Raw genomic sequence first — 25,177 nt, forward strand, 5'->3', positions numbered from 1 at the left:
GAATTTTCCTGACAACCCTCTACCAGGGTCTCAAAGCTTAGAATTTCAGAAAGGAACATGGAGTTCTACCTCCAACCACTTCCTTCAACTCTCTCCAGTGCCTCTGACTATATACACTTAAATTACCTATCACTCTCATCACAGAAGGGACATACACCTTGTTGGGTTGTCTTCCCCCCAGAAGAGACCCCTCTGGCCTAGGCACTGACAAGGATTCTCCAGCACCAAACAGAGAAAATGTCTCCCATATTTGATCCCAATCGGGGATCTAAGTGCAACCCTTTTCCCTTCTCTCAAGGAGAACTCATGTTTCATGGGGTGCTTGGGGCCCTGCAGGGGTCAGGGCATGGGGGACTGGAAGAACAGCAAAAGGTTCCCACCAATTTCAGCTCCAACAGCTAGGGTACGCAGGTGTGAGGAGAGGAAGTATCCAAGCCTCTATCATGTCAGAAGTCTGAAGACCTTCAAGAAGATGGCATGGGTGAGACGGAAGTAATGCATACTGACTAAAAGATCCTGCGGAAAGAAGCCCAAGGTGGCTTTAACTCACTGAGCCATGTCCCATCATCTTTTAGCAAGCAGCCACCTTTGCTTCGTGTTAGGGGGTCTCCAAGCATCCAGACCCTCCTAAAGCTAGGACCCAGAAGATTCCCCATGCAGTATATACCTCCTAGCCTGATGATCAAGGGTAACTCTACCTACTCAGAGATGACCTCTCCCTGTCAGGCCATCTCAGGTCAATGGTTATCTCTTACTGTTTCTCTGTGGTCTATCTGATTTCTAGGTGCTTGGAAACTGGACAAATTTCTGCAGCAGTACGGGCTGCAAGATCCTGACACAAGCACCCAGTTCATGACTCAGTTTGATGGGGAACTGCCACCAGATTTTGGTAGCATTAACGACGGCCAAGACCAACCCGATCAAAGATAACTACTGTCCACTGAACTGAAACTTTTACCTTCCAGATGTGTGCTCATGTCGTATCATCCACTACAGATGGTCTGGGGATAGAATCTCCTCTTGGCATCTTCCAAATAAAAATAAATAAATCAATCAATCAATCAAATAAATAAAACAAAAAAACAGAAACAAAAACAAAAACAAAAAACCACTCACCCAGGGCTTAGCAATTTGCTTTCTAACCTGTGTATTACTTTGAAAAACAGCAAGGGAAGGACTGAGGAGATGGTACAGTCAATAAAGAGCTTGCCTTGCAAACATTAGGAACTGAGTTAGGATATCCGGAACTCACGTAAAAAGCCCAGTTATGGGAAAATGAGAATCAGAGGCAAGCAGACCTTCAAAGGTCACTGGCCAACGGTCTAGGCTACTTCGACAACTGGCCAATAAGAAACTCTGCCTTAGCCAGGCAACGGTGGTGCACACCTTTAGCCCCAGCACTTAAGAGGCAGAGGCAGGCAGATCTCTGAGTTCAAGGCCAGTCTGGTTCCAGGACATCCAGAGCTACACAGGAAAAAACCCTGTCTCAAAAAATGAAAGAGAAAGGGGGAGGGGGGAACGGGGAGACATATGCCTTAAACATGTTGAATGTGCCTGAAAACAGCAATGGTTGAGGGCTTCCTCAGACCTCAAGCTCCATGAGCAAGCACATGTGTATGCACACTCACATGAACATGAACACGAAGAGAAAGAAGAAAGAGGAAGAGAAGGAAGAGAGAACAGAAAATCAATAATGAAGAGACTTGAGGTCTAGACCTCAATTTGAGGATTTCTTACAAACTCAAGTGAGTCCAGCTGGACCTGGATGGACAGGCAGGAGACCAGGTCCCAGGGCCGGAGTTGCCAAATCATTCATCCCAGAGCCCCACCTCCCCAGACTTGGCTTCGAGGAAGGAAGGGATTGTAGCGGAAATTGGGTTTTTGACCATGGATCTTTCCAGCTCCAACAGACAACCACCTTCCTTCAGTGAGTCGAGCTGGCGCCTGTTCCAGTCAGACCCAGGACAGACAGAGAGAGGTGCTATTCCTCCAGTGGAGCTTAACAGTCTGTGGTGGGGGCGGTCACCGTCAGAGAGTCACAATCAAGTTTTGACAAACTGCGATACGTGTTCTGAGGCTGTAAAGGGGACCTGGTTTCTGGCAGGAGTGGAAAGGGCAAGGCCTTTTGGAAGAAGTGGTGTTTAAAGTTGGGGCTGGAGTGCCGGGTAGAGATTAATTCAGTGACTACTGACAGAGGCAGAGACTTTCCTAGAGCTTCACTGAGCTGCTGGCAGGAACAAATGTAGCAACTTTCTAAAAATGAAAGGCCGATAAAGGAATTAGAATGAGGTGTGAATATTGACTTGATAGGTAAGCCAAGGTCACGCCAGGCCTCATAACCACACTAGTTTTTAATCGAATCTATACGAAAAATAACTTGTGGAGTGATGAATTGGAGAAAGAATGAAATTGAAGATTGGAAAAAGACTGGTATCCTAATCAGATGGTGTGCTTTTAAGGATTTACAGTGAAGCTCCTTGGTGTATGTGGGGAAAGGGTTTTTGTCATCTAAGGTCCTTGGGTTTCCTTGTATGCTCCTTGGTTTTGCTGCCCAATGACCCCCTGAAAATGCATCTCTGCTTCTCTCATATGCAACATGAACCGTAGCTCCTCAGGTGTTTTACCCCTTTCTATTCCTCTCAAGATCCCCTAGATCAGTTTCCCTCCACAATTTAATAAGACATGGAGACCTTGGCTGAGACACAGAGGCACTGGTGACTCATCTACAGTGTGCTTTGAGATCTCCAGATGAAAGGGGCAGGATGAAGTTAGGCATGAGGTTATTACCTTCCTAGAGGCATGTCCTGTGATAGCTACAAGGTAGGGGGGCCCAGTTGACCCTTCACCCTGTGAAACACACTCAACTCATTCATTAATTTTCACGACAGGATCTAAAGAATGTAGGATACTGAGTCTGTGATGCAGAGAGAAGAGCGTTGGATGCTGCCCCCTTCCATTGCTAGGTTCAGAACCCTGCCCAAAAGAGTAGGAACAAATGCTTGTGTTCTAGCAGCACATCTGATGGCAGCCCAGGGCAAAAGAAACCTCCTGCCCCCTCTCCCCAACCCACCCCAGGCAAGCCTGTGAGCAGAACTAAACTAAGAAACAAAAGGAAGTTTCCATTTGCAGTGTCATGGAAGACAGCCACGAGAAGGGACTTTTTGGGTTCCATGTTCCCTGGAACCGTCTCTCCACAACCCTTACCATGCCAGGGGCAGAGTGTAATTGGCAGCTCCAATTGGTGCCCAGGACTAGGATAAATAGAAGGTCAGCTTGCTAGAACAACACCAAATTGAGACATCCTCCCTCTTCTGCTTTTAATTCCTTGTGGCTAGCATGTTTATTTTGGGGTAAGGGAAAAAGTCGGATGTTTACCCTTCGAGGAAATTATCAGCTTGCTTTCTTTCCCTTTTTTTCACCCCTCCTTTCTTTTGCCCTAGCATTTTATAGGCTTTGAGTTCCGCCCCCACGTGGGGACCTCTATTCCTTGGGTCCTAAAAGGTGAAAAAGAAGGCAGCTGGCCCAGGCCCTAGGCTACAGCCAGCCCTGCCATAACCACAGTGAAAAGTCCGGGGTAGAGAGGAAGCCTGGAGTCCATGAGAGCTAGCAGTTAGGCGCCCACCCTTGATTCAGGTTTTTACCTGCAGAATTCTGCGTGCAGGCCTCACACCCCATTTCATCGGCTCCTCCGAAGAAAACAAGGGCATGTAAACGGTCAAGAAATATATGAGGACTGCAATGTGATCCTTTACACACTTAAGAAAACTGACTTTTACTTATTTTTAATCATCACTGTGGTCGCCTTCATCGTCAGATGTCACTTTCTGGACACTTTCTGCAAGCCATGCACTACACCAGGCGCTTCCTGTGTAATGTTTCATTTACTGTGTTCCCACCCTGATCCACAGCCCACTTGGGCTTTGTGCACGTCCTCATATTTACCTGCTGCAACAGCCTAATGATGCAGGTAGTAGCAGACTCCTCTCATGGATGGGGAACCAGAGTTCCTAAGCTCTGATTCGTGAAAAGCAATGGCAGAAGGTGGTATTGAGTTAAAGCCCCTCACTGTGCGCTATTCAGAGGGAAGCTGCTCTGATTTTACTCTCTGGGCAATAAAAAAAAAATAAAGACTGGATCTTTTATTCACTCAAGAGTAGGACAGGGCTGAAGGAGAAAGGCTGCTTGTACCACAGTACTTTAAAGTTTCAGCCACCCAGGATCTTTGTGGAGAAGCCTAGGGCCTCAGAGTACTCAAGGTAAGCAGCTAGCCCAGGAAAAGACCATCATCTCCGCTTCCTCCCTGTCAAAGCTGACTATTTGATTTCTTCAGTTAATTGAATCTCCTTTCTGTTTTTCACACACACACACACACACACACACACACATCTATATGATGACTACTTCTAGAAAAAGTGAAAGGTAGAAAAGGAGGGAAGGTTATCTTGGAAAGACTCAAGAACGGTGGTAATGGTGGTGGTGGTGCTGCTGCTGCTGATGGTGGTGGTGGTGATGGTGATGGTGGTAGTGATGGTGATGGTGATGGTGTGGGATGGTGTGGTGACGGTGGTGTATCTGGGTATTAGGACTAAGTAGCCATGAAATAGAAAGCTCAGTCCGTGCTCTGCCTCCAAAAACCTAAATTCACATAGACTTCTGCCACTTGACCACCAAGTGATCTTGAACAACTTAAGAGTTTCAGGCCCCATTTCAAACGCAGTAAAGAGTATAAGGTGCCTTCCTTCTAGGATGGGTTACAACAGTTAAATGAGCCAGCAGAGCAGATAATCAAGCACAATGTCTGGCACGCAGGCTGTTCAACAAATACATGATTTCCTCTTCTTCCCCACCCCTGCTTCACCTGTCCTACCCAGCTCATCTGAGAAAAGCAATGAGGCTCAAGTCAAGGAGCCGCCACCTCCAAAGAAGTGTCCTTCCTACCAGACCAGTAGGAGTCTCAGTAACCAGGGAGAGGGCCAACTAGCCAGGGTGCTTTGAGCCCCAGCCCAGAATCATCCTCCCAAACTGAGCAAAACATTGAGTGGCTTGGATCAGGAAAGACACTCAGTTCCTTAGCAACTAGCATTTCCCTGTAAAGACAAAGACCCTTCACTCAGACTACTACCTCCCCAGCCTCCCCAGGTGTCTAATCTGCTTTGCAGGAATGGAGCACAGAGCCACCCTCCTCTAGGACCCTACCCCACTGTCTTAGCCAGTCTAATAGCAAGGATTCCAGAGTTCAGTTCCTCCTTCCGGTGGCTAACTTTGCCTCTGCCCCCCAGTAACTGCTAAAAGACACATGAGATGTGTATGTATACACACACACACACACAAACACACACACACACACACACACACACACACACACATACACATGTGCCCTTGGCTTCTGAGGCCAGCAAAGACTCAGGAATAAAAGGAAATAGAAAAGGGCACAGCCGTATGTTCTGCTGTAAAATAAATAGAGCTATGAATGGACAGTTCATCTCTGCCATTCACTGCTCTCTTTGCCTAGGCCAGTCAGCCACCCTCTCTTGGCTTCGGTTTCTTCATAAACCAAGTACTTTTTTCCATAAGGTCCTCTCCACTTCCATATTCTACAATTCTCTATGGTTCTTTTGGAAAGCAGTAGAGAAAGCACCACAACAGCGTAGAGCGAGCGTTTTCATGATTAGGAGCCAAGCACATTTATCTACAGAAGCTAGAAAACTCTAGTGGGGTGCTTGGGTTAAAGATGAGTTTTCAGTTGTAGGGAGCTGAGGACCCTGGGATCTCCCACAGGCAACATCGATTTCAGAATCAAGTCAGAAAAACTCAAGCAGAGGGATCCTCATATTCACTTCAGGGATGCAGGGCAACACATAGAATCATGAACTAGAATCCTGAGTCAGGAGTGATGGGCTAAAAGGAACGAGACAGAGTCTGTCAGAAAGGGACCTAGCTGCCCTGGGTTCCCACTTTCACAAGCAGGTAAGCCAACTTCTGATACAGCCCGAGTAGCAGCCTACTACCTCACAGGCTCTCTGCTTCCCAAGACCTCCTCCCACCCACAGAAACAGAGGCAGTTTCCTATGCGCATCCAAACCCATGACTTAGAGGTGCCAAAGTCACTGCCTCAGCGCCTCTCCCAATTGAACCTGAGCAGCCGGAAGACAGGCTCACAAGAGAGGGGCGTGCACACTGAGAGGAGACGCTGCAGCCCATGGGGATGGGAAAGGAGAAGGGAAAGGCACCTATGAGCACCAAGAGTGGCCCATCCCTGGCTGGAACTACAAGCAGGCTTACCTGAGCCACAGCTACAATTTGTCAACTTGCCCTCAAGCCCTGATCCACACAAAAACAGCACCTACAGCAGCAGTTCTCACCCTTCCTAATGCTTCAACCCTTCAATACAGTTCCTCGTGTTGTGGTGACCCCCTCCCTAAACCATTGAGTTATTTTCATAACTGTAATTTTGCTACTGTTATGAATCCTAATGTAAATATATGATAAGGAGGACGGTTGATAAGGCGACCCTTGTGAAGCAACCCACAGGTTGAGAACCACAGTTCTACAACCTAAGTTTTGCCCACGTGGACACTGGCCACAGCTGTCAGGAATGCAAGTGTCTTCCAGATTCTTAGCTGCCATGCCCCTGCCCATCCACACATAAACAAGCATTCACACACACACACACACACACACACACACACACACACAAACACACACACACCTCTTATGTATGCAACCTGCACATGCATACTGTCAGCACAGCATCCCACGCAAAATCACATGGTGTACGCAGCCGATAAACACGAAGGGGTATGAGCTCTGCCAGCCTCTTTCTAGACATGCTAGACAAACCTTGTTGAACCTCAGCACACTCTCACTCACAGCCTGATCGCACACCAGCCTACCGCTAACGCAGAAAAGCACCACTCTTTGTAGGAGACAGAGGAACGGACTTGACCTAACCACAGATCTCACTTTGCAATCTCCTGTCACTGCAAGTGGAGCTTTGATGATAGAGTGGAAGTTTCTTGTGTGTGACTGGGGAAGAAAGAGGGGAGGAGGTGCTAGCAGAAGGGAACCAGGCCTCCCCTTCAACTCATGAGGAAGGCCTCCAAACACAGACCCATGCTTCTAGCAGGCCTACATCTGGCCTCTTGCCTGTGTAGTGCCCAGCCAGGGAAAGGAGAAGCCAAAACTGGCCAGACTGAGTTGCTAAATTGAACCTTGGCAGCGGAGGGGAAACGCGTCAGTTCCCTGGGGAAGTGGCCTAGCCCAGGGCAGCCACAGGCCCCTGGGCTTCTACACTGATGGAACAAAAGTTGCTCAAATAGATCTGATGCTTTGTTTTTGAGCCTAAAATACCCTGTGGTGGCAGCCGGAAGTGTGACCACGGGAGGGAAGTAGGGTAATGGGGAAAAATTTGTTTGAGTTTCCATCATGACTACTTTTTCTTTCATTTGGGGTCTAGAAGAAACTTCTCCACCTTCCCTTTCCCCGTGCACTACCCCAAAGCCCAACAGATACCAAGATTTGGGATTTGGGGGTGGGGCACACAAAGCCACCATCACCAGTGATCTGCTGCCCTGTTAAATTCCCCCCACTACTCCACTCCACCCCTCCCCCACCAGCCTAAGAAGGACTAGGGCTCCCAGAGACAACACAGTCAGAATTTCTTTCCCTCAGGCCATCTGGTAGGAGAGCAAGAAGCTAATCCAGAAGAAGAGAGGTTGATTCCTGGGACAAGGAACAAGTGGCAACTGCTTTCAGAGTCTGACTGTCTCTAATGTGCTTCTGTTTGATGTGAGTGTGTGTGTGTGTGTGTGTGTGTGTGTGTGCATGTGTGTGCTCACGTGTGTGTTCATGTGTGTGTATTTGTATATGGGTGTGCACATGTGTGTGTGTTCATTTGTGCGTATGTGTTTGTGTATGTGTGCTCTCACACTCACGGATAGACATGTAACATGGTACGAGCATGGAGCCAGAGGACAACTTTCAGTGTCAGTTCACTTGGATCAAACTTATGTTGTTGGGTTTAGCAGCATCCCTAACCTGACGAGCCATCTCACTAGGCCCTGATGAGATTTAAAAACAAAACAAAACACAGATTCTGTTCGTGTGGAATTTTTCAGAGCATCTGATGAGTCAGGACATAACTGCACTAAAACTCTGATCCACATACTGGAATTCAGCCCTTTGATAGGCAAGCCAGCAGACCAAGCCATATCTCCAAATGCAAGGGTCGTAGAGTAGCTGACAAGATCAGCCCCACCACTCCTCACCTCCTTCTTCCTAATTTATTTTTACCCATACTCCTTACCATCAAATCGCCTCTATTTGCTTACTCTCTCTGTCCACCCTGAAACTTCATGTGAACCTTCATTTCCCCCACTGCAAAGACCTGAGCTACTTCCGATGCCTTACCCCAGTATGTGACCCCTGCAGTGGGTATACAATGAATAACTTCCAAATGCTGGGGAAGGAATGGTGGGACAAGAGGTCAGTAAACAATTCATTTACCCCCTGAAGACTTAGTAATTCAAAGCAGGCAAAGGCCTACTAGACACTGGATGCTGGTGCCCAGGGAATGGGGATCGTGTGGGGGCCTGGAAGATAGGGGTGCAATGGTAATCTACACAAAATCAAAGTTACACTTCTGCACTTGTCCAAGGGGCACATTTATCAAAGGATGGCACAAGGGTGTGGGGGAGGAGTAAGAAAGCGAGTGGGTCAGGCATCTCTACAACATTCCTGCCAAGAAGGATGCTGACTGAGTTGTAAAGCTGTGAAGCCCCACCCTATCCTTTAAAGAGTGATACAGAACCTGGCTGTATGCCCTACTGGTGAGAACTTGGCCCGTGGAGTGGTCCTGCAGGGGCGGGTGGCAAGCGGGGAGAGAGAAATACCACGGACACTACTGACACCACCACGACTACAATGGGACACGACAGGTCCCTGAGACCGCACAAAGCCTGTGGGTCTTGCCCCTGATACCCAGGACATTTGGGGTTGAACAGGAGAGATGGAGTTAGTGCTGGTGGCCCACAGCTGGGGACCTATGAACTCCAATTGCTGTTCAGAAGCAGCTCCCGGCCTCGGTCCCTGGGTGAGATTTACCAGCTTTTAACAACAGCAGGATAATCACGCTAATGAAAAGCTCCCTCTGGGCTTGGGGCATCCAGACTGAGATGAAGAAACCGGGAGGCATTTCGGAGTCGCCCGACGAGTCACTCTGAATGTGCTGGGAGTCCTCCTGCCTCTGGGTGCGAAGAACTTCTGCTCTCTCTCTCTCTCTCTCTCTCTCTCTCTCTCTCTCTCTCTCTCTCTCTCTCTCTCTCCCCACTCTACAGAGATGGCCGCACGCTGGGGAGGGGGGAGGGCAGGGAGGCTCAAGTCCATCCTTGAAGCATCCCAGGCTCTGTTATGGGAAACTAGGCACAGTCTGAGTCTGAGCAGTTTCTCCTGAGGTTGGCCACCAACAAACCCAGTTACCCTGCTACCACCTGTGGCGAGGCCTGTATAGGCTGTCAGGTTCTCCCATCCTCCTCCCAGCAGGCGGTCTTGGCTTCCCTGCTACTCTTACCAGGCTGTTAAGTTTTGGAGAGGGCAATGCTCTGGTGTGTTCCAAGCTCCCCAGAGATCCCAGCTGTGCTTGGCTCCAATCCTTTTTCCTAAATTCTGCCAGTGCCTCAGTTTCCCTAAGTAGCAGTAGTTCAAGGTTCCCTACACTCCACCCTGCCCCCGGGTGGTGGGAGCATTAATTACAGTTTGTTCCTGGCTTTGAAGATGAAAAATGCCAAGGGTCATTACCTCCCAATTAACGGGGTTATTACCTCTGGAGATTGTGTTGGATGACTCCTACCGCACCCCTGCCTCCAACCTGGGATCATAAAGTGGTTCCTTGTTGCATTGTTTCTGGGTTCCCCCCTTCTCATAATCCTCCTTTCCTGGTTTCGCACTGGTAATTAGCAACCCCCCTCCTTCAAAATCAGAACCCGTAGAGCATTTACCATATTCCTTCTTGAACGAGCGTTTATGGTGTCTCTGATGAGGTGGTTGGTGTGGGTAAAAGGATGGATGGAGTTACAGGCAGTTTTGAGCTCACACTTGTAACCACCGTACTCAGTAGGCTGAGGCAGGAGGATTAAGAGTGATTGATACCAACCCATCTTAGGCTACCCAGTGAGACCGGATCTCAAGCCCTCTACTCCCCAAAGTTTATTTCAGCCAGCCCTACAGAGGCAGGAAGCCCCTCCTGAGCTGTTCACAGGGTAGAATACTAATACGAAGAGTTAGAGTTCAGAACTCTGGAGTCATTAACGGCTTCCCTGAATCCAGTTTGACTAGATGCACGCCACATGGCAGCAAAAAAGCCAAAGGCATGCTTCTCCATCCTCTCTGGGGTGAATGAGACAAAGGGGCTAACAGTTCAGGACTGAGACAAGGGTTCAAGGCTCATGACCAAAGCTCTCTAAAACCTAGAGCTCTTATGAGGGTGAAGGAAAGGAATCAGCCCCTGCCTTATGAAGAAAGCCTGTTGTGCAAAAGCAGGTACACAGCAAACCACTGAGATCAGAACTTACCCACAGTCCCTCCCACTTTCTTTTCTAGCTCATTCTTCTCCCAACTGCCTTCTCCACAGCCCCTCCCCACACATACTCACACCTTTTCTGCTTCGTTTCTAATGTTTCTAATCGTGAAGTTCCTCTTTCCAAAAAGCAGTATCCCCTGAGAGTCCTCTATGCAGACACCATCCCTCCTGAGAAGGGGTTACCCCACAGTGGGTCCCAGGGGAGGGGCAGGCCCTTAGAGCACATGACTTCACTAACTTTTCATGAGCCCTGAGCTAAGATAGCAAAGTTCCCATTACAAGCCCTCATCCCCTGACCCACTCACCCCAACACACACACACACACACACACACACCACCCTTGCCAAGGAACTCAGCCCCTCCCCCTAGAACCTCTGACTGTAACTAGGAACCTCTACATACTCCTCCCAAACCTGCTTGTGACAGTCAGAAACCCAGAGAGCTGAGAAGGAGGGCCTGGGTCATTCATTCTCCCTCCCTCTCCCCTAACCAACCCCCATCCTTAGAAATTCATTCACCAAACTTAGAGCTGAAATTAACAGAAAAGTGTTCTCTTGAAGCTCACTAATAAGACTAATCATAGCCAGTCATACACAGGCAGTTTTATCAAGGAAATCAAAACCCTTGATTCCCAGGCCTTGGCTCCTGTTTGACATTTACCCACAATGTACACTTTCCTCAACTCTGACTTTTAACATTTCCCTTCCCTCCCCACCCCGGCTCAGTCCTGAATGCTCATCCTCTGGATTACCTGTGGTGATTAATTAGTTCTATAGACTCATTGGGGTCTTGGGAGAGATCTATAGAATCAACAACCTTGGGAATTTGGTGGCTACTCCCACGCTCTCAGAAAGAGGTACTTTGTAACAAATGTTTCTTCCCTTTGGTTATCAGCCACCCTGAAATTACCTAAAGTGTGATCCCAAATATCCTGTTTCTACATGATTAGAATAAGCTTATTTAATTTAGACGGATAGATTGTAAGAGGAAAGTGTGTCCAGTGGGAAAGATGGCTCATAGATAAAGCCAGGCAAATAAGAATGTCTGAGTTCAGATCCCTAGGACCTATGTGAAAAGCTGGCATGTGTGAGTCTAGCTGTAGAGAAGCCCATGCAGAGACAGGCAGCATGGAGCTCACTGGCTGGCTAGCCAGCTTAGCCACATCAATGAACTTCAGACTAAGAGGACTGGGGAGATGGCTCACCAGTGCCTGATGCTCTAGGTGAGGACCAGGGTTTGTTTCCCAGGATCCATATGGTTTAGTCACCTGCAGCTCCAATTCCAGGGGACCCACTCTTTCTCATCACCAAGGATACCTGCAGGTGCTGAATTCACACAAGTGCACACATGCATGTGTGTGCCCATGCACAAGAATACACATGGGGTAGGGGGAGGGAAAGAGGGGGGGATGGTTTAGTGGATAAAAGCATTCATTACTCTGAGGACTCAGTCACCCTACACACACCATCGCCCCCAACCCCCAACCCCAATCCCATGTGGTAGCTAACATCTGTAATTCTCATATTAGCGGCCTAATGTTCTGGGGATACAGCATCCACCAGAAGCACCAGCATCCGGGCCTATGAAGTCCACTGACCCCACTGGGTACCAAGACATTTCTTCTGCAAACTTCCAGGAAATTTCTACCTAGACTCTCCTCTAAGCTGGCTGCCATTACCAAAGAATCAACAGTGACTTCTAGAGATTTCACCAAGGAGCAGTAGGACTCCAGTGACCCTTCCAGGTGGTACCCAAAAGTGGAAAACCCCAGAAGACCCTCAAGATAACTGGCATTCAGAAACAGTGCCACCACTGGCAGGTCCTCTCCACAGAGTCTTGGTGTGATTTGAACAACCCCATTACTCATCACTGGGTCTGATGTCCTACAACCAGACTTCCATTCTAGCAGCATCAGTGAGGGCTCCCATGCCCCAAGTGACGTTCGAGTATTATGCTTAATATCTTCAGAAAATATTAGTAACCCTTGTTAAGTTTTTTTTTTCCTCCAAATGCTAGGTAGGGAAGCCATGCATAATCCCAGCACTTAAGAGTTTAAGGCCATTCTCAGCTACATTCAAAAAGCTCCTCAGGGGGGGAAAAAAAAAAGAAAAAGAATAGGGAGGTGACTTAAGATAGAAAACTGTACACTGCCATGAAGACCTGAGTTCTGAGTTTGGATCTCCAGCACACAGCTGAAATGCTAGTACTGAGAAACAGGAGGATTTCTGGAGCTCACTCTCCATCTAGTCTTGCCCAATCAGTGAAATCCAAGTTTAATAAGACTCCATCTCAAAAATAATGTAAAGAGCAATTGAGAAAGAGAGAGAGAGAGAGAGAGAGAGAGAGAGAGAGAGAGAGAGAGAGAGAGCTCACACAAACAGACACATACAAATAACATATACACCAAAACAAAAAACTAAAACAAAAAACCAGGCCTTGATCAGGCACTCTCACCGCTGAGGTATGTCTCAAATCCTAAACATTTTCACTTAAAATGCAAATTCCCTTATGACTGGAACAGTGGCTCAGTAGTTTGGAGAACTGGTTGCTCTTGCAAAGGACCAGATTCCCAGCTCCCACGGGGAGGCTCACAACTGTCTGGAACTCCTAGGGACCCTGATGGCTTCTTAAGGCATCTGCACACATAAGGGCATAAGAGACACCCATATACATGAAAACAAATAAATGCAAATGCCCTCTAAGATCTGTAAGACATAAAATGGTTAACATCCCAGGTTGGAATTATTTTAACGAGGGAAAGAAGGAACCCTTGGAAAACAGAAGACTGTTTAGTAAAAAAGAAAACTGAAGTCCACAGATGCCCGGAACAAAAATCCAGGACAGGACTGTGCCTGTTACTACAGTGGGTTCCCAGGACTACATATTCTTCATCCTCACCAAAACAAAGACACCCAGTCCCCTCCATGGGAGACTTGGTTCTTTTACAGGGATGGCCTACCTACCTTTCACCAGCTCCAGGGGAGGACTCCCTGAACCTGTGCCTACTAGCTCCCTACCACTTCAGGGCTTAGGGTTCAGGTAATTAAGCTCTTGGCAATCTCTGGAGCCTGCCAATAAACCTGAGACACCCTTAGCCCCTCTCCAGGAGGGGAAAAAAAAACACTCAGGGAAGGGAAAACAGGGGAAGAGGAGAACTTTTTTATACCCTGAATTCCACCCCTAACAACCAGGAAACTGCAGAAACCTACAAAACCACTGCTCTAAACACCCCTTGCTGCTCCAAACTCCTGGTTGTGTCTACGGCCACAGAACCATAGCTCCCGTCTACCATCGTCATCCAGGGTGACAGAGGGCATCTGCTGGCACGACAACCTGAATAGAAAGTAGTCATTAAAGGCCTATGCTCACAGTATTCTTTCATGGCAGCACGAAGGCCCCAGAATTCTCCACCCTATCCTGGGAGCCACAGGCACTCCAGGGTGTTAGAAAATGATTCAGGACCATTATAGCCGTTGTCCTGTCACCACCAGCTCTTGAGATCTTAATTCATGTCTTGGCTCAGGCAGAAAGAGGACCATTCCTTAAGCATCACTAGATTGACCCGGGTTTCAGGCACCCAAATAGTAATTTATTTTTCTCTGTAAATAAACAATATTCCTTTTACATGACAAGCTGGAAGAGATGGTTTTCCCCGTTGGGCACTTCTTAGCAGTTGCATCGTTTGAATGTGTCCTTGGGGCACACAAGGAGTGTGTCCTTCAGCCGGATGGGAGTGAATATAGTTTAATAATAGTGACTGCTGTTTATTGAGCGCTTGTTAGAGGTCTGGTATTGGTGCTCTTATGAGAATTCTCTGATTTAATCCTAGGAGGTCTGTATTGCTACCTCAGTCAACAGTTAAGAAGCTCAGTAGTTTCCCTTGTCACAGTGAAGTTCCGATAAATATATTAAGCTTACAGAAAACTTCCATTCAATTAGAACTAGTAGGAAACAGGCCGACAGCCTTTCAGGTCTTGTTTGGTAAGCAACAAAGTCCTAGTGCAAGCCAGTATGTGCTTTCCCTCTTAGAGGCAACAAGCTAACTATCCTCGGAAGTGTTCCTGGCTTAGAGAAGCTTAGAGAAGCAATAGCTGACACTGGGTGCGAAAAGTCTTCCAGTATCCCAAATGCTTCCCACCACAGGTCCATATGGAAAAAGAACAGAGCCCCCAGCTCCTTCTATGGAGGGAGTCAAACAGGTGGAAAGTGGATGGTATGTAGGGTCCTTGCTAGTTGAGCTGCGCTGCCGAAGGCCTTCCACTTCCTTCCCACCACCCCTCAGGCTGATATCTGCCTCACGCGGGGAGACACGGGCACTGCAGTTAAGCTTGGACATGCCGCTTGGTCCAGGGCCGAGAACCTCGCGGCAAGTCCAGGCAAAAGGCAGGAACCCACCGAGACACCCCGCCGCTCCCACCCCAGTCCGCCAGCCTCCCCTCGCACGCGCAGCAGGAAGCAATGCAGAGGAGCGCCCAAAGCTTGCGGGTATCCCGGGCACCCCTTCCCCGCCCCAATTGCCTGGCCCTCCCGCCAGAGGCCAGAGCTCGAGGTTAATTTTTCACGCGCCCCCCCCCCAAAGACCGCCTCCCTAGGTGACGCTACAGTTTGTGCGGTTCCTTTAAAGGCTGCGGGTTCCGTTCTTCCCTTTTCCACTGGATGCCAAAATATGCAAATCCGGGGACCGGAATCTGCAGCCAAATAGAGCAGGAGAAGGGGCGCGGCCGGCGCGTCACCGGATCCACTCCTTGTATGGCTCTTCCCGGCTTGGCCAGCTGCCCTGCGACCCTCCCTGCAGCCGCGGAGGCCCCTCCCGCACCGAGCTAGGCTCACACCGCCACCCACGCCCCTGACCGGCCGCTCCCCCCTCCAGAGATGGAGCCGGGGGCGGGAAGCGCTGCATGCCCTGATTCCGGCCGAAGCCCGGGACCGCTGCAGCGCGCAGTCTCCCCGCGCCGCGGGGGCGGAGGAGAACCCGGGGGCGCAATGCCTCTAGAGCACAGGAATGGGTAGCCTGGAGGGAGAGGAGGCGGGGGTGGCAGAAAGGGGGCTTACGGGCGGCGGGAATCCCTCCTTTCCTAAGAACTGGAGGAGATCCGGGGGAGTCTGGCCCTTCCTACCCAATGTTCTCCTCCAAACTGAGGGGAGGGAAGAGGGAGTAGGGTTGTCATCCACCCCCATCACAATGCACAGCTCAGGAGTTCCTCCCACGCGTCCCCGGGCCCCGCATGGACCTCCCACGGCGTGAGGCCCCGGGATCCTCTCTTCCTCCTTGTCAACACTCCCACTCCCCTTGAGGGATGCAAGTTCCCCCAACCCTGACTCTCCAGCGGGGGATGCGGGATTCACCGCGCCCACGCCGCCACTGAGGAGGGAATCCTCCCCCGCCAACCCGGTGTGATTTGGGGTCGCGCCTCCGTGCTCCCCCCCCCCTCTTCCCCCTCGCTCTCAGCCAGGCTGCGCGCTTCAGGAGCAGGCCTCAGGGAACACATCACCCACCCCCGGGATCCGCTGTTGAGGTGACAGCACCCTGGGTCGGCACAGGGGGCCGCCCTTGGCTGCAAGACACCCTCAGGCAGCAATGAGGACAACCCAGAGGGAGACAGAGAGAGTAAAGACTAAGGGAGACCGCCGTGGCGGCTAGAAACTGTGGGTTTCGCATCTTCCTGCTGTAACTCAGCCACAAGCCCTTCGCCGGCCGCAGTAGATAGCGACTGTGCCCCGGCCTGCTGGGCCCTCCTGCCATCCTGTGGCCAAAGGGGTTTGCTTTAGAACCGTTAGGGAATTTATCTGGTAATTAGTTGGTGCACGTGTTTTCTGTCCCCCTAAACTTCACTCTTTCCTAATCTCCACCAAAAACTCATGCCCTCGTCCCTAGAAGTGTGGAGCTTCTGCCCACTGCGAAACTAGCTAGTCGGCTACACATTACTCCGCCACTGCGTTCAACTGAGAGTCAGTGCAGGGTCAGGAGCCCCAAGGGAGGGGCCGGGTCTGTGGGCGGTGAATCGGAATGAAGTCGGCTCGAAAAGTTCTAGCTGTCCAAGACTAAGGAGCCTTGGGACATTGGAACCCCTTCTCCAAAGGGAAGTATTCCCTCTCTCCATGAGTCCAATCAAGATAGGATGCTGAATGAAGGGCAGGAGTTATATGCGGGAACCTGGGTTGAAGCGGTCATCTCCCCCTTTCCCAACAATTCCCAGACTGCTAAGGAACCTGTCCCTAGTGTACTGAACTCTTTTTCCTGCTGGAGTGCTGGAGGCCAATTGCAAACAACTCCACCCCTCCAGCCGCTAAATTCTGTCTCTAATGCAGCCCTCAAATAAAAACCTACAGGTTTAGTTACTGCGCATCGCGTGCTTTGCTTTCGGCTTCGTCCCTCTTTTCTTTTCTCCTCTCGCTTTCCTTCTTTCTAATCTTCTAATTGACTTTTTTTTTTTCATAAAGAACGGCGAGCGGTGCGGGCGCTGCACGTTGGCTGCGGCCCGCTTCCTGCTTTCTAATGTTCCATTGTGAGGAGCTTCCATTGTGACGTCGCGCCCCTTCGGCTGGGCTTTGTCTGTCCATATATGGGCAGCTACGTCACGGAGCTTTCCCGGGGCTCAGATAAATAGACTGGTGGAGTTCCCTGGCTGGGAGCTTTTGGGCAGCAGTGAGCTAGCTAGGAAGCAGCGGGGCTGGTTGGTGGTGGTGGCAGCAGCGGCAGCAGCAGCAGCAGCAGAGGAGGTGGCGGCGGCAGCGGCGGCGGCGGCGGCGGCTGTGGCAGATCGGGGGGGCGGGGGGGTCGGCGGGCGCGTGTCTGTGAGATCAATACTGAAGCCGCGTCTGACCCCCTGGAGCCTAGATCCCCCCCAGCCCAGCCCCCATCCCACTCCCCGCACACGCCCCACCCCACCCCCACGACCCAGCGTCGCACGGCACCAGCTGAGGCACCCGAGAGGATTACCCTCTCTGCCCCTCTCCCACCCACCTCCCCAAAAAAGAATAGATCCCCTCCCCTGACCCACCCCTTCCCCTTTTCACTCCCCCCTCCCCCCGAACTTTCCCTCTCGCATGCTTTTCCCCTGCACCACGGATCGCCTCTCGGATGCCGCTAGCCTGGAAGCTGCGTTAGGAACAGGCGGCGGCGGTGGCGGCGGCGGCGGCGGTGGCGGCTGTAGCTCGGGAGTGCTATGACCGGCAAACTCGCCGAGAAGCTGCCGGTGACCATGAGCAGTTTGCTAAATCAATTGCCTGACAATCTGTACCCCGAGGAGATCCCCAGCGCGCTCAACCTCTTCTCCGGCAGCAGTGACTCGGTAGCCCATTACACTCAGATGGCTACAGGTAAGGGTGGCCGTGAGGCGGCGAGGCAGCGAGAAAGGAAAGGGGGAGGACGAGGAGGAGGGAGAGAGCTAGCGATGTATGCATAGATCGATGGATGCAGAAATGGATGGATGGAGAGACGGATGGAAAGATGGGGGGCGCGCTGGGAATTTTCTGGGGGGCGAGTTGCTTTTCCCACCCACTCCTCCCGCCCTCCGAGATCGGGAAGGCTTGGTTGGAGACGCCACGGTTGAGGCTTTGGTTCTCCCGGGTGGGGGCAGCCGCCGACCGGAGGGAGGTAGGTGCGAGCAGCTCTGGGGTTCTCCCTCCCCACGCAGGGGGCCGGATCGCTGGGCTGCGCTCTAGGCGTGGTACTGTAGCCCCCTTTCTCGGGAGGAGCCTAGCGTCTTTTTCACCCGCGCTCTCCCCCCTTACTCCCTCAGCCTCCCACCCGGGATGGAGCCATGTGCGGCGTGGAGTCCCCACGGTGGGAGAGGTACTGCGACGCTGCCTTTCCGGGGCGTTCAGCAAAGCCATTGGGGGTGTGGGTACGGCGGGGAGAGGGAGGGGGCTCACCCACGGGGCGGGGGAAAGGGTTTGCCACCGGGGGCGATCCTGGGACCCGGGAGCTTGGGAAGGTGGCCGCTCCCGCCGTGGAGACATCGGCCAGTTTTCCGCCGCTCTCCACTCTCCTTAGCTGGGTTTAGGCTTTTCTCCTCCAGCCCGAGCAGAAAGCTCCTTCAGGCCGGGAGGAGACTAGGGCCGGGAGAGGCTCCCTTTACGGGCGGCACCCTTCTGCGCTCCGAGGACAAAAGCGTCGAAGCTCTTTGGGTCGGCCACCCGGGCTCAGCGCGCGTAGGGGGACATCTCTTGGGGCATGAAGGCGCGGCGTCTTGGAGTAGACAGGGCCCGGGGAAGAGGTCGAGTTGTGTGTGCTGGAGAGCAAGAGCCGGGCGCGCTCCGGGTCTGAAACTACCTGTAGCTGCAGCTACCTGTCCGCCCCACCTCGGGAAGAACAACAATGCTCTCTCGCGCGCGTGCGTGTATGTGTGTGGTACGTGAGTGTGTGCGCGGCGTGTGCGGTGTGTGTGCCGGAGCCACTCCACACCCCGATCCGTAGTATTTTGCTGTATCCAGGTTGCGCCAGGGAGCGCGGCACCGCCCGCTTTGCGCCGGGTTCAGCGTTCCTCTTACCCCACGCGCTGCGCACTCCAGCCGGCCGCACCCTCTACTCCTGGGCAAGGACCTGGGCGCCGCGGCCCGGAGCCGGCTCCGCTTCACTCACCCCTCCCCTCTCTCCCCCGCTCTCCGCAGAGAATGTGATGGACATCGGTCTGACCAACGAGAAGCCCAATCCGGAACTCTCTTATTCGGGCTCTTTCCAGCCAGCCCCAGGCAACAAGACCGTGACCTACTTGGGAAAGTTCGCTTTCGACTCTCCTTCCAACTGGTGCCAGGACAACATCATTAGCCTCATGAGTGCCGGCATCTTGGGGGTGCCCCCGGCCTCAGGGGCGCTCAGTACGCAGACGACCACGGCTAGCATGGTGCAGCCTCCTCAGGGAGACGTGGAGGCCATGTATCCGGCGCTGCCCCCCTATTCCAACTGCGGCGACCTCTACTCGGAGCCGGTGTCTTTCCACGACCCCCAGGGGAACCCAGGGCTCGCCTATTCCCCCCAGGATTACCAATCGGCCAAGCCGGCCTTGGACAGCAATCTTTTCCCCATGATTCCTGACTACAACCTGTATCACCACCCCAACGACATGGGCTCCATTCCAGAACACAAGCCCTTCCAGGGCATGGACCCCATTCGGGTCAACCCACCCCCTATTACCCCTCTGGAGACCATCAAGGCCTTCAAAGACAAGCAGATCCACCCGGGCTTCGGCAGCTTGCCCCAACCGCCGCTTACTCTCAAGCCCATCCGGCCCCGCAAGTACCCCAATCGGCCTAGCAAGACCCCACTCCACGAGCGGCCCCACGCGTGTCCCGCGGAAGGCTGTGACCGGCGTTTCAGCCGCTCGGACGAGCTGACCCGGCACCTGCGCATCCACACGGGCCACAAGCCCTTCCAGTGTCGGATCTGCATGCGCAGCTTCAGCCGCAGCGACCACCTCACTACTCACATCCGCACGCACACCGGGGAGAAGCCCTTTGCCTGTGAGTTCTGTGGGCGCAAGTTTGCGCGCAGCGACGAGCGCAAGCGCCACGCCAAGATCCACCTCAAGCAAAAGGAGAAGAAGTCGGAGAAAGGGGGTGCGCCCTCTGCATCCTCGGCGCCCACCGTGTCCCTGGCCCCTGTGGTCACCACCTGCGCCTGAGGATCCGCCTCTCAGATCCCTTCTTTTCCCTTCCAGTGCCTCCTGGCTGGTCGCCTGAAAGCAGCGGGAAAAGCCAGTCACCGAGGCGCAGGGGCCGCGCCCTGATCTCGCCCTGGACGTGCGGCCCCCTTGCCTCCTCTTCGACGCCCCCTATTTCCACCCTTTCACACCGGCCGGCGGTTGGGGGCTAGGGCTAGAGGCACTTTCTCCTTGCTGCCCCCTCTTAACCAAGGCGTGGGGGTAGAAAGGTGGCGTCTAGCCCGCTTTGTTCAGTTAGGATCGCCTTGATCCAGGGGCCGCTGGGCCACGCCAAGGACCTGCGGGGGACTGAAGGCGGGGCCCATGCAACCTTCGCCAGACCCAAGCACCTCACTGTTTCCCCCTCCAGTGTCTCCCTGTGTTCCCCCTCGAACACCCGAGAGGGGGAGGGGGTAAGGAGCGCACCAAAGCGCAGAGCTTGCTGCCCGCCGCACGCACGCGCGCTTGCGTGCGGTGATGCGCGCGAGTGTGTGCGTGCTCGCCTGTGTGTAGTGTGCGTGTGTATGTGTGTGAGTGTGTTGTGTGCGCGCGCACACGTGTGTGTGAGACTCTTGAGCTGAACTGGGCTGTGTCTACTCCTAAACTCTTCTTCACAGAAGGTCCCCAAGCCTTTGGGAGATGTCCCAAGCTAAGGACCAGCAAGTGACCGGAGGAGATGGTCTTCCATCTGCTCCTTAATGTTTCTTACAGAAATGCCTCGGATGCAGCTACTGCTGCATCGGGTTTGACCCCGTAGAACCCCCTCCCTTTCCGAGCGCTTCCCTCTTAGGCCTCGGGGCAGTTTGATCTTTGGGGGAGTAAGAGCCACCTTTTTTTTAAAAAAAGAAATCATTTGCTCAGCCCCACTTTTCAAAACCTGTGTTCTCAAGCTTGCCCTCTGCCTCTGCCTCCCCCACCCCACCCCGCGCGAGCCCCATCTTCTCCTTTTCCCTCTCAGGTTCGCACTGCGTCTCTCAACATCTTTACCCAGAAGGCAGGCCTCAACCACCCAAGTGTTTGTCTCTGTTACATACCCATTCCCCATTACTGGGAAGGCTGGCTCTATTCATTTGCCCTCTGTGATCACCAACACAACAGAAGCGAAGTGTATGTATATGATGTTGGCGTGTGTATGTAGATGTATGTGTGTGTTTCTTTATACACATATGTTTACATAACATGCACTCTGTATTCCTAGCAAAATCAAATCTAAGGCATTTGGTTATCCAGTGCAGTGCACTGGAATAAAGAGAATTTGTAGGCATATACAGCTTAAATGATTTATTTTTATGAAAAGGTAAACTGATGAGATTATTATCTACCTGTGTGTGTGGATATATGTTGCACACGTGTATATATATGCATACACATTCTGTCAAATTTTCCTCAAAACTAGATGGGGACTTTTGCATTAATCTGTGTTGCTGAATGAAGCACATCTGTTTCATGGCCCCATCGCACCTCCCCACCCTACCTCACCTCTTCTCAGGAGCCCTCTACCCCAGCTGTCCTGCCCAGCCCTTCCTCACACAGGGTGGCCCTTTTGACGTGGAGACTTAGAGAAGGGTGCTCCTTGACACAGCTTCCAGCACGGTCTTGATTGAATGTACTGTTCCTATTAGCGTCCTTTCTCCCGTGGCCAGTAAGCTGCCCAAAGAGAAGGGACAAAGGTCTGGAGTTTACAGAATGTCTGTTTTTAAAGTCACTTTATGCGTTTCCCACTTTTTTTTTTAATTAAAAAAGCACCGTCTTTTGGTGGTGGATAAATAATACTAAACGGACTACAGTGCAAGGGAGGAAAGACTCGAAGAGCGGGGATTGTGGGGATCCTGGGGGGATTGTGGGGGATTGTGAGTTTCCAGGTACTCGGGCTTTTTGTAGAAGGAGAAGTTTGCTAGGAGGGCCCATATTTTTTCAGCTGAAGGGTAAAATCTTTCTTTGCAGAGACAGTATTTTGCTGAATACTTTTTATAATGTGATGATTATTTAAAAATACACAATTTGGTCAGTTCAAAGCTGGAAGGAGGAATCAAATATCCTTTAATATTTTTTTCTTCCTCCTTCTGGAGTATGCATGGCACTGCATGGTAACTCTGACTTTTTCCTTTGTTTTAATAAAACTGTTCTCAGACATTTAAGCTAAACTAAGAGAAAAAAAAAACTTTGTTGCCAAAAGGTTGTGCTATCCCAATTTTTTATATGTCTGCATGTTTGAAAACACAAAAAAAAAAAAAAAAAACAAAAGAAAATGCACTCTAACTTATGTGAACTGAGAGAAAAAAAATCAGGTTTTAAAAAGGAAAAACCCATGGGGAATGATATTTTTTGAAAGACTTTTGTATACAGTTGAGTACTTAGAAAAAGACGAACCAGATGTAATATATTTTGTGGATGTTTTTATTTCTTGGATTTATAGTACCTTATACTAAGGTTAAAAAAATGCTTGATATTGTGAAAAGGTGAGATTCTTCACCAACATTTCATTTACTTCTTGTCACATTGTTATGCCAATATAATATAGTTAATGAAAACAGCATTTTTAAAAGCAATTATTGAAACGGTGTAATGTTGTACCATTTGCCCTGTGAGCAAATGCGAATACAGTAAATATATTGTGTTTGCTGACAATCAGCCGGGCTTTAAATCTCTTTTTATTTCTTGTTTTCACGGTATAAAGTTTTGGTTTGGCCTGGGTCTTTTTGTCCTGTTTTGTTTGGGGCTTTGGAGGTCTGGTTGATAGGTTGTGGTGCCTGGAGTTATGCCTTTTGCTCTGACTCCCCATTACAGTCTGGTGCTACAGTCAGAGCAGAACTAATGTCCCTGGACAGGGCTCAGAATTCCGTGTGGGTTCTGGCGTTTCTAATCCAGTTTTGAGTCCTGATTCTGAGAGGATTCTACTCTACCCTTCTGGGATTCTCAGACTAGCCAATCTATCAGATGAACGGGATGGGCAAACTAAATTCACAAGAGTCAGAGCAGGGACTTAAATCTAGAACCTTCTCTGTGGTTTCCATGGGTGAATCTGTTGGTAAACTATTTCTCATTGGTCTTAGGACAAGACTCTGAAAGGCCTCTGGAACAGCACTGAGAAGTTCTCTTGCTTAAGCTGTTGAAGCCTGAGAGACAGGTAGAAACTTGACAGGGGTTCTTCAGGGTTGGCAAGATAACTAGGGAGACTGGCAGCTTTTCTGTGGTCAGACAAAGGGGAGAGGGGAGGCTGGTTTTAAAGTCCTCCAGCTTTAATCTCATTTGAACATGGTTTCCAGAGTCCTCACTACTTGCCAATGTCTAAGAAAGTCCTTAGAATGTCTTATGAAGGATTCAGAGATTTGATGCTTTTAAGGGAGAAAGGACTTCTGAGATTCAGAGCACACACAGAACAGGGAAAGTTTTGTATAATGTCAACCCATGTATATCTTGATTTCTGTCTCCCGTGAAAACAGTGATCTGTGCCCCTGCAAGCTATCTCTCTCATCCTTAACTGACTTCCCTGGCTAGCCTAGGGGTTTCACCATTGTTCTTTGTTTCTTGTTTGTTTGTTTGTTTGTTTGTTTGTTTTTCTTTTTTTTTTCCGGAGTTGGGAACGAACCCAGGGCCTTGTGATTGCTAGGCAAGTGCTCTACAACTGAGCTAAATCCCCAACCCTTGCCATTGCTCTTAAGAGAATATTTTTTGCTTTTGTCTGTATCTCCTGTTCCCTTTCTTCTTGTCCTTGGAATCCTTTCTTATTCTAGACCAGTCTTTAGAAAACTCAATCCCCTCTCCCTCTCTGTCTGGCATGCCCTATAGAAAATTCTGTGTATCTGGCATACGATCTGCTCTGGGTTATGGCAACATAGCACCAGACTGTAATGGGGAGTCAGTGTCTCAGCTATACACATACTCACACACGGAGCCAGTCCAGCGTCAGAGAAACCGTTCTCGCTATTAATTATTAATGCAGACCTGTCTCACTAAAGAATAAGAATGTCATTTCAGGTTGGCTATAGTTACCAGTAAGCTAAGGCCAGAGCTGGGTGGAGGAAGTGGTGGGCTGTGGCCCTAGAAAAGAATGTTTCTGAAGTGAGATGAATACAGAGAATGCGACGTGTAATCTTAAATTCTTGCACCCACACAGTTCTAAGTCACTCATTAGCCGCCATCTTGAATTCCTTTCACTCCCCTTATGACACTAATAATTTCAAACTCCAGCATTATACACAACCGCATGGAGCTATCCTAACAGAATGAGTCCAAGGTGGCTTAAAAGTCTCAGTGACTGAACCTATAGACCACCTCTTTGCTGAACTAGATGTTTCCTTCCAGATTTGTGTGGTTTTTTTCAGGTGAGTTTTATCGGAGCTGAAGATATTATCATTACATGTCTTCACAGTTAGCATCCGGCCCCACTTGTATCTTCTCCAACCAAACCAGGCCTTCGAACTTGTGCATTCATCAACAGTATACTATGCTGCATGATTAATAAACTCACTTCCCATTGGTGGCTATTACTCAACCCAGCCTAGTTCAACCACTGGGTTACTTGGCAATATGGCAGCCCGCCTGGCTGGCACCAACCCAGTGTGGTGTAATCAGTGATTCAAACTTAGTAGCGAGCTAGATAAGGCTGCCCCAGATATCATCAAACTAGCTACCCAACCTGCCTGGGTTTTGTAAGTGAAGAAGAGATTCCCATCCTGAAACTTAAAGACAAAATGGACATAATGAGGCATAAAGGTACAGATAGTGCCACGGCTTGTTCCAAACGTTTGAGGAGCCTGGGGAGAAGGAAGGGGCATTGCATGCGTAACACGAACTGCGTCTGTTGTGGCACACTGATGCACAGAGTGGCTGTGAAAGCCTATTTAGTGAGGAGTGTGAAATTTTACTTAGTAATTGGGCATAAATGAGACGCTTAAAGAATTTGTGAGAAGTATGTTTTTGTATGGTAGTGATGAATGTGTGTGTGCATGCGCACGAG

General features: G+C 50.5%; 2 protein-coding genes across 6 annotated transcripts in view; both read left to right on the forward strand.

The window, feature by feature from the left end:
* The window catches only part of Pebp4 (phosphatidylethanolamine binding protein 4), a 215,794-nt gene extending 214,741 nt beyond the window's left edge, over positions 1-1,053 (forward strand). For 2 of the 3 annotated variants that reach the window (XM_008770836.4, XM_063274888.1), the window contains one exon: positions 785-1,053. In XM_008770836.4, coding sequence (XP_008769058.2) covers positions 785-930 — 146 coding nt within the window. In that variant the 3' untranslated portion in view covers positions 931-1,053. The remainder of the gene's footprint in view (positions 1-784) is intronic. The other variant, XM_039093942.2, reaches the window with a different exon arrangement.
* Positions 1,054-17,614: 16,561 nt separating this feature from the next.
* Egr3 (early growth response 3) lies at positions 17,615-22,911 on the forward strand. 3 transcript variants are annotated; one of them, XM_006252240.5, is made up of 3 exons: positions 17,758-17,896; positions 18,319-18,371; positions 19,190-22,911. In XM_006252240.5, the coding sequence occupies exons 2-3, from the start codon at positions 18,332-18,334 to the stop codon at positions 20,197-20,199; spliced, it is 1,050 nt and encodes a 349-aa protein (XP_006252302.1). In that variant the 5' UTR covers positions 17,758-17,896; positions 18,319-18,331; the 3' UTR covers positions 20,200-22,911.
* Positions 22,912-25,177: the final 2,266 nt, after the last annotated feature.

Source organism: Rattus norvegicus, chromosome 15, assembly GCF_036323735.1.
Source record: "Rattus norvegicus strain BN/NHsdMcwi chromosome 15, GRCr8, whole genome shotgun sequence".
In the NCBI taxonomy this organism is placed as follows: domain Eukaryota; kingdom Metazoa; phylum Chordata; class Mammalia; order Rodentia; family Muridae; genus Rattus; species Rattus norvegicus.

What these genes read in the sequence shown, in the direction of transcription:
- Egr3 (XM_039093001.2), top strand. Translation starts at nt 18,332, where the DNA reads ATGGAGCCATGTGCGGCGTGGAGTCCCCACGGTGGGAGAG. An exon ending in GAGTCCCCACGGTGGGAGAG is followed by an intron (nt 18,372 to 19,189) that starts GTACTGCGACGC and finishes CGCTCTCCGCAG; the next exon opens with AGAATGTGATGGACATCGGT.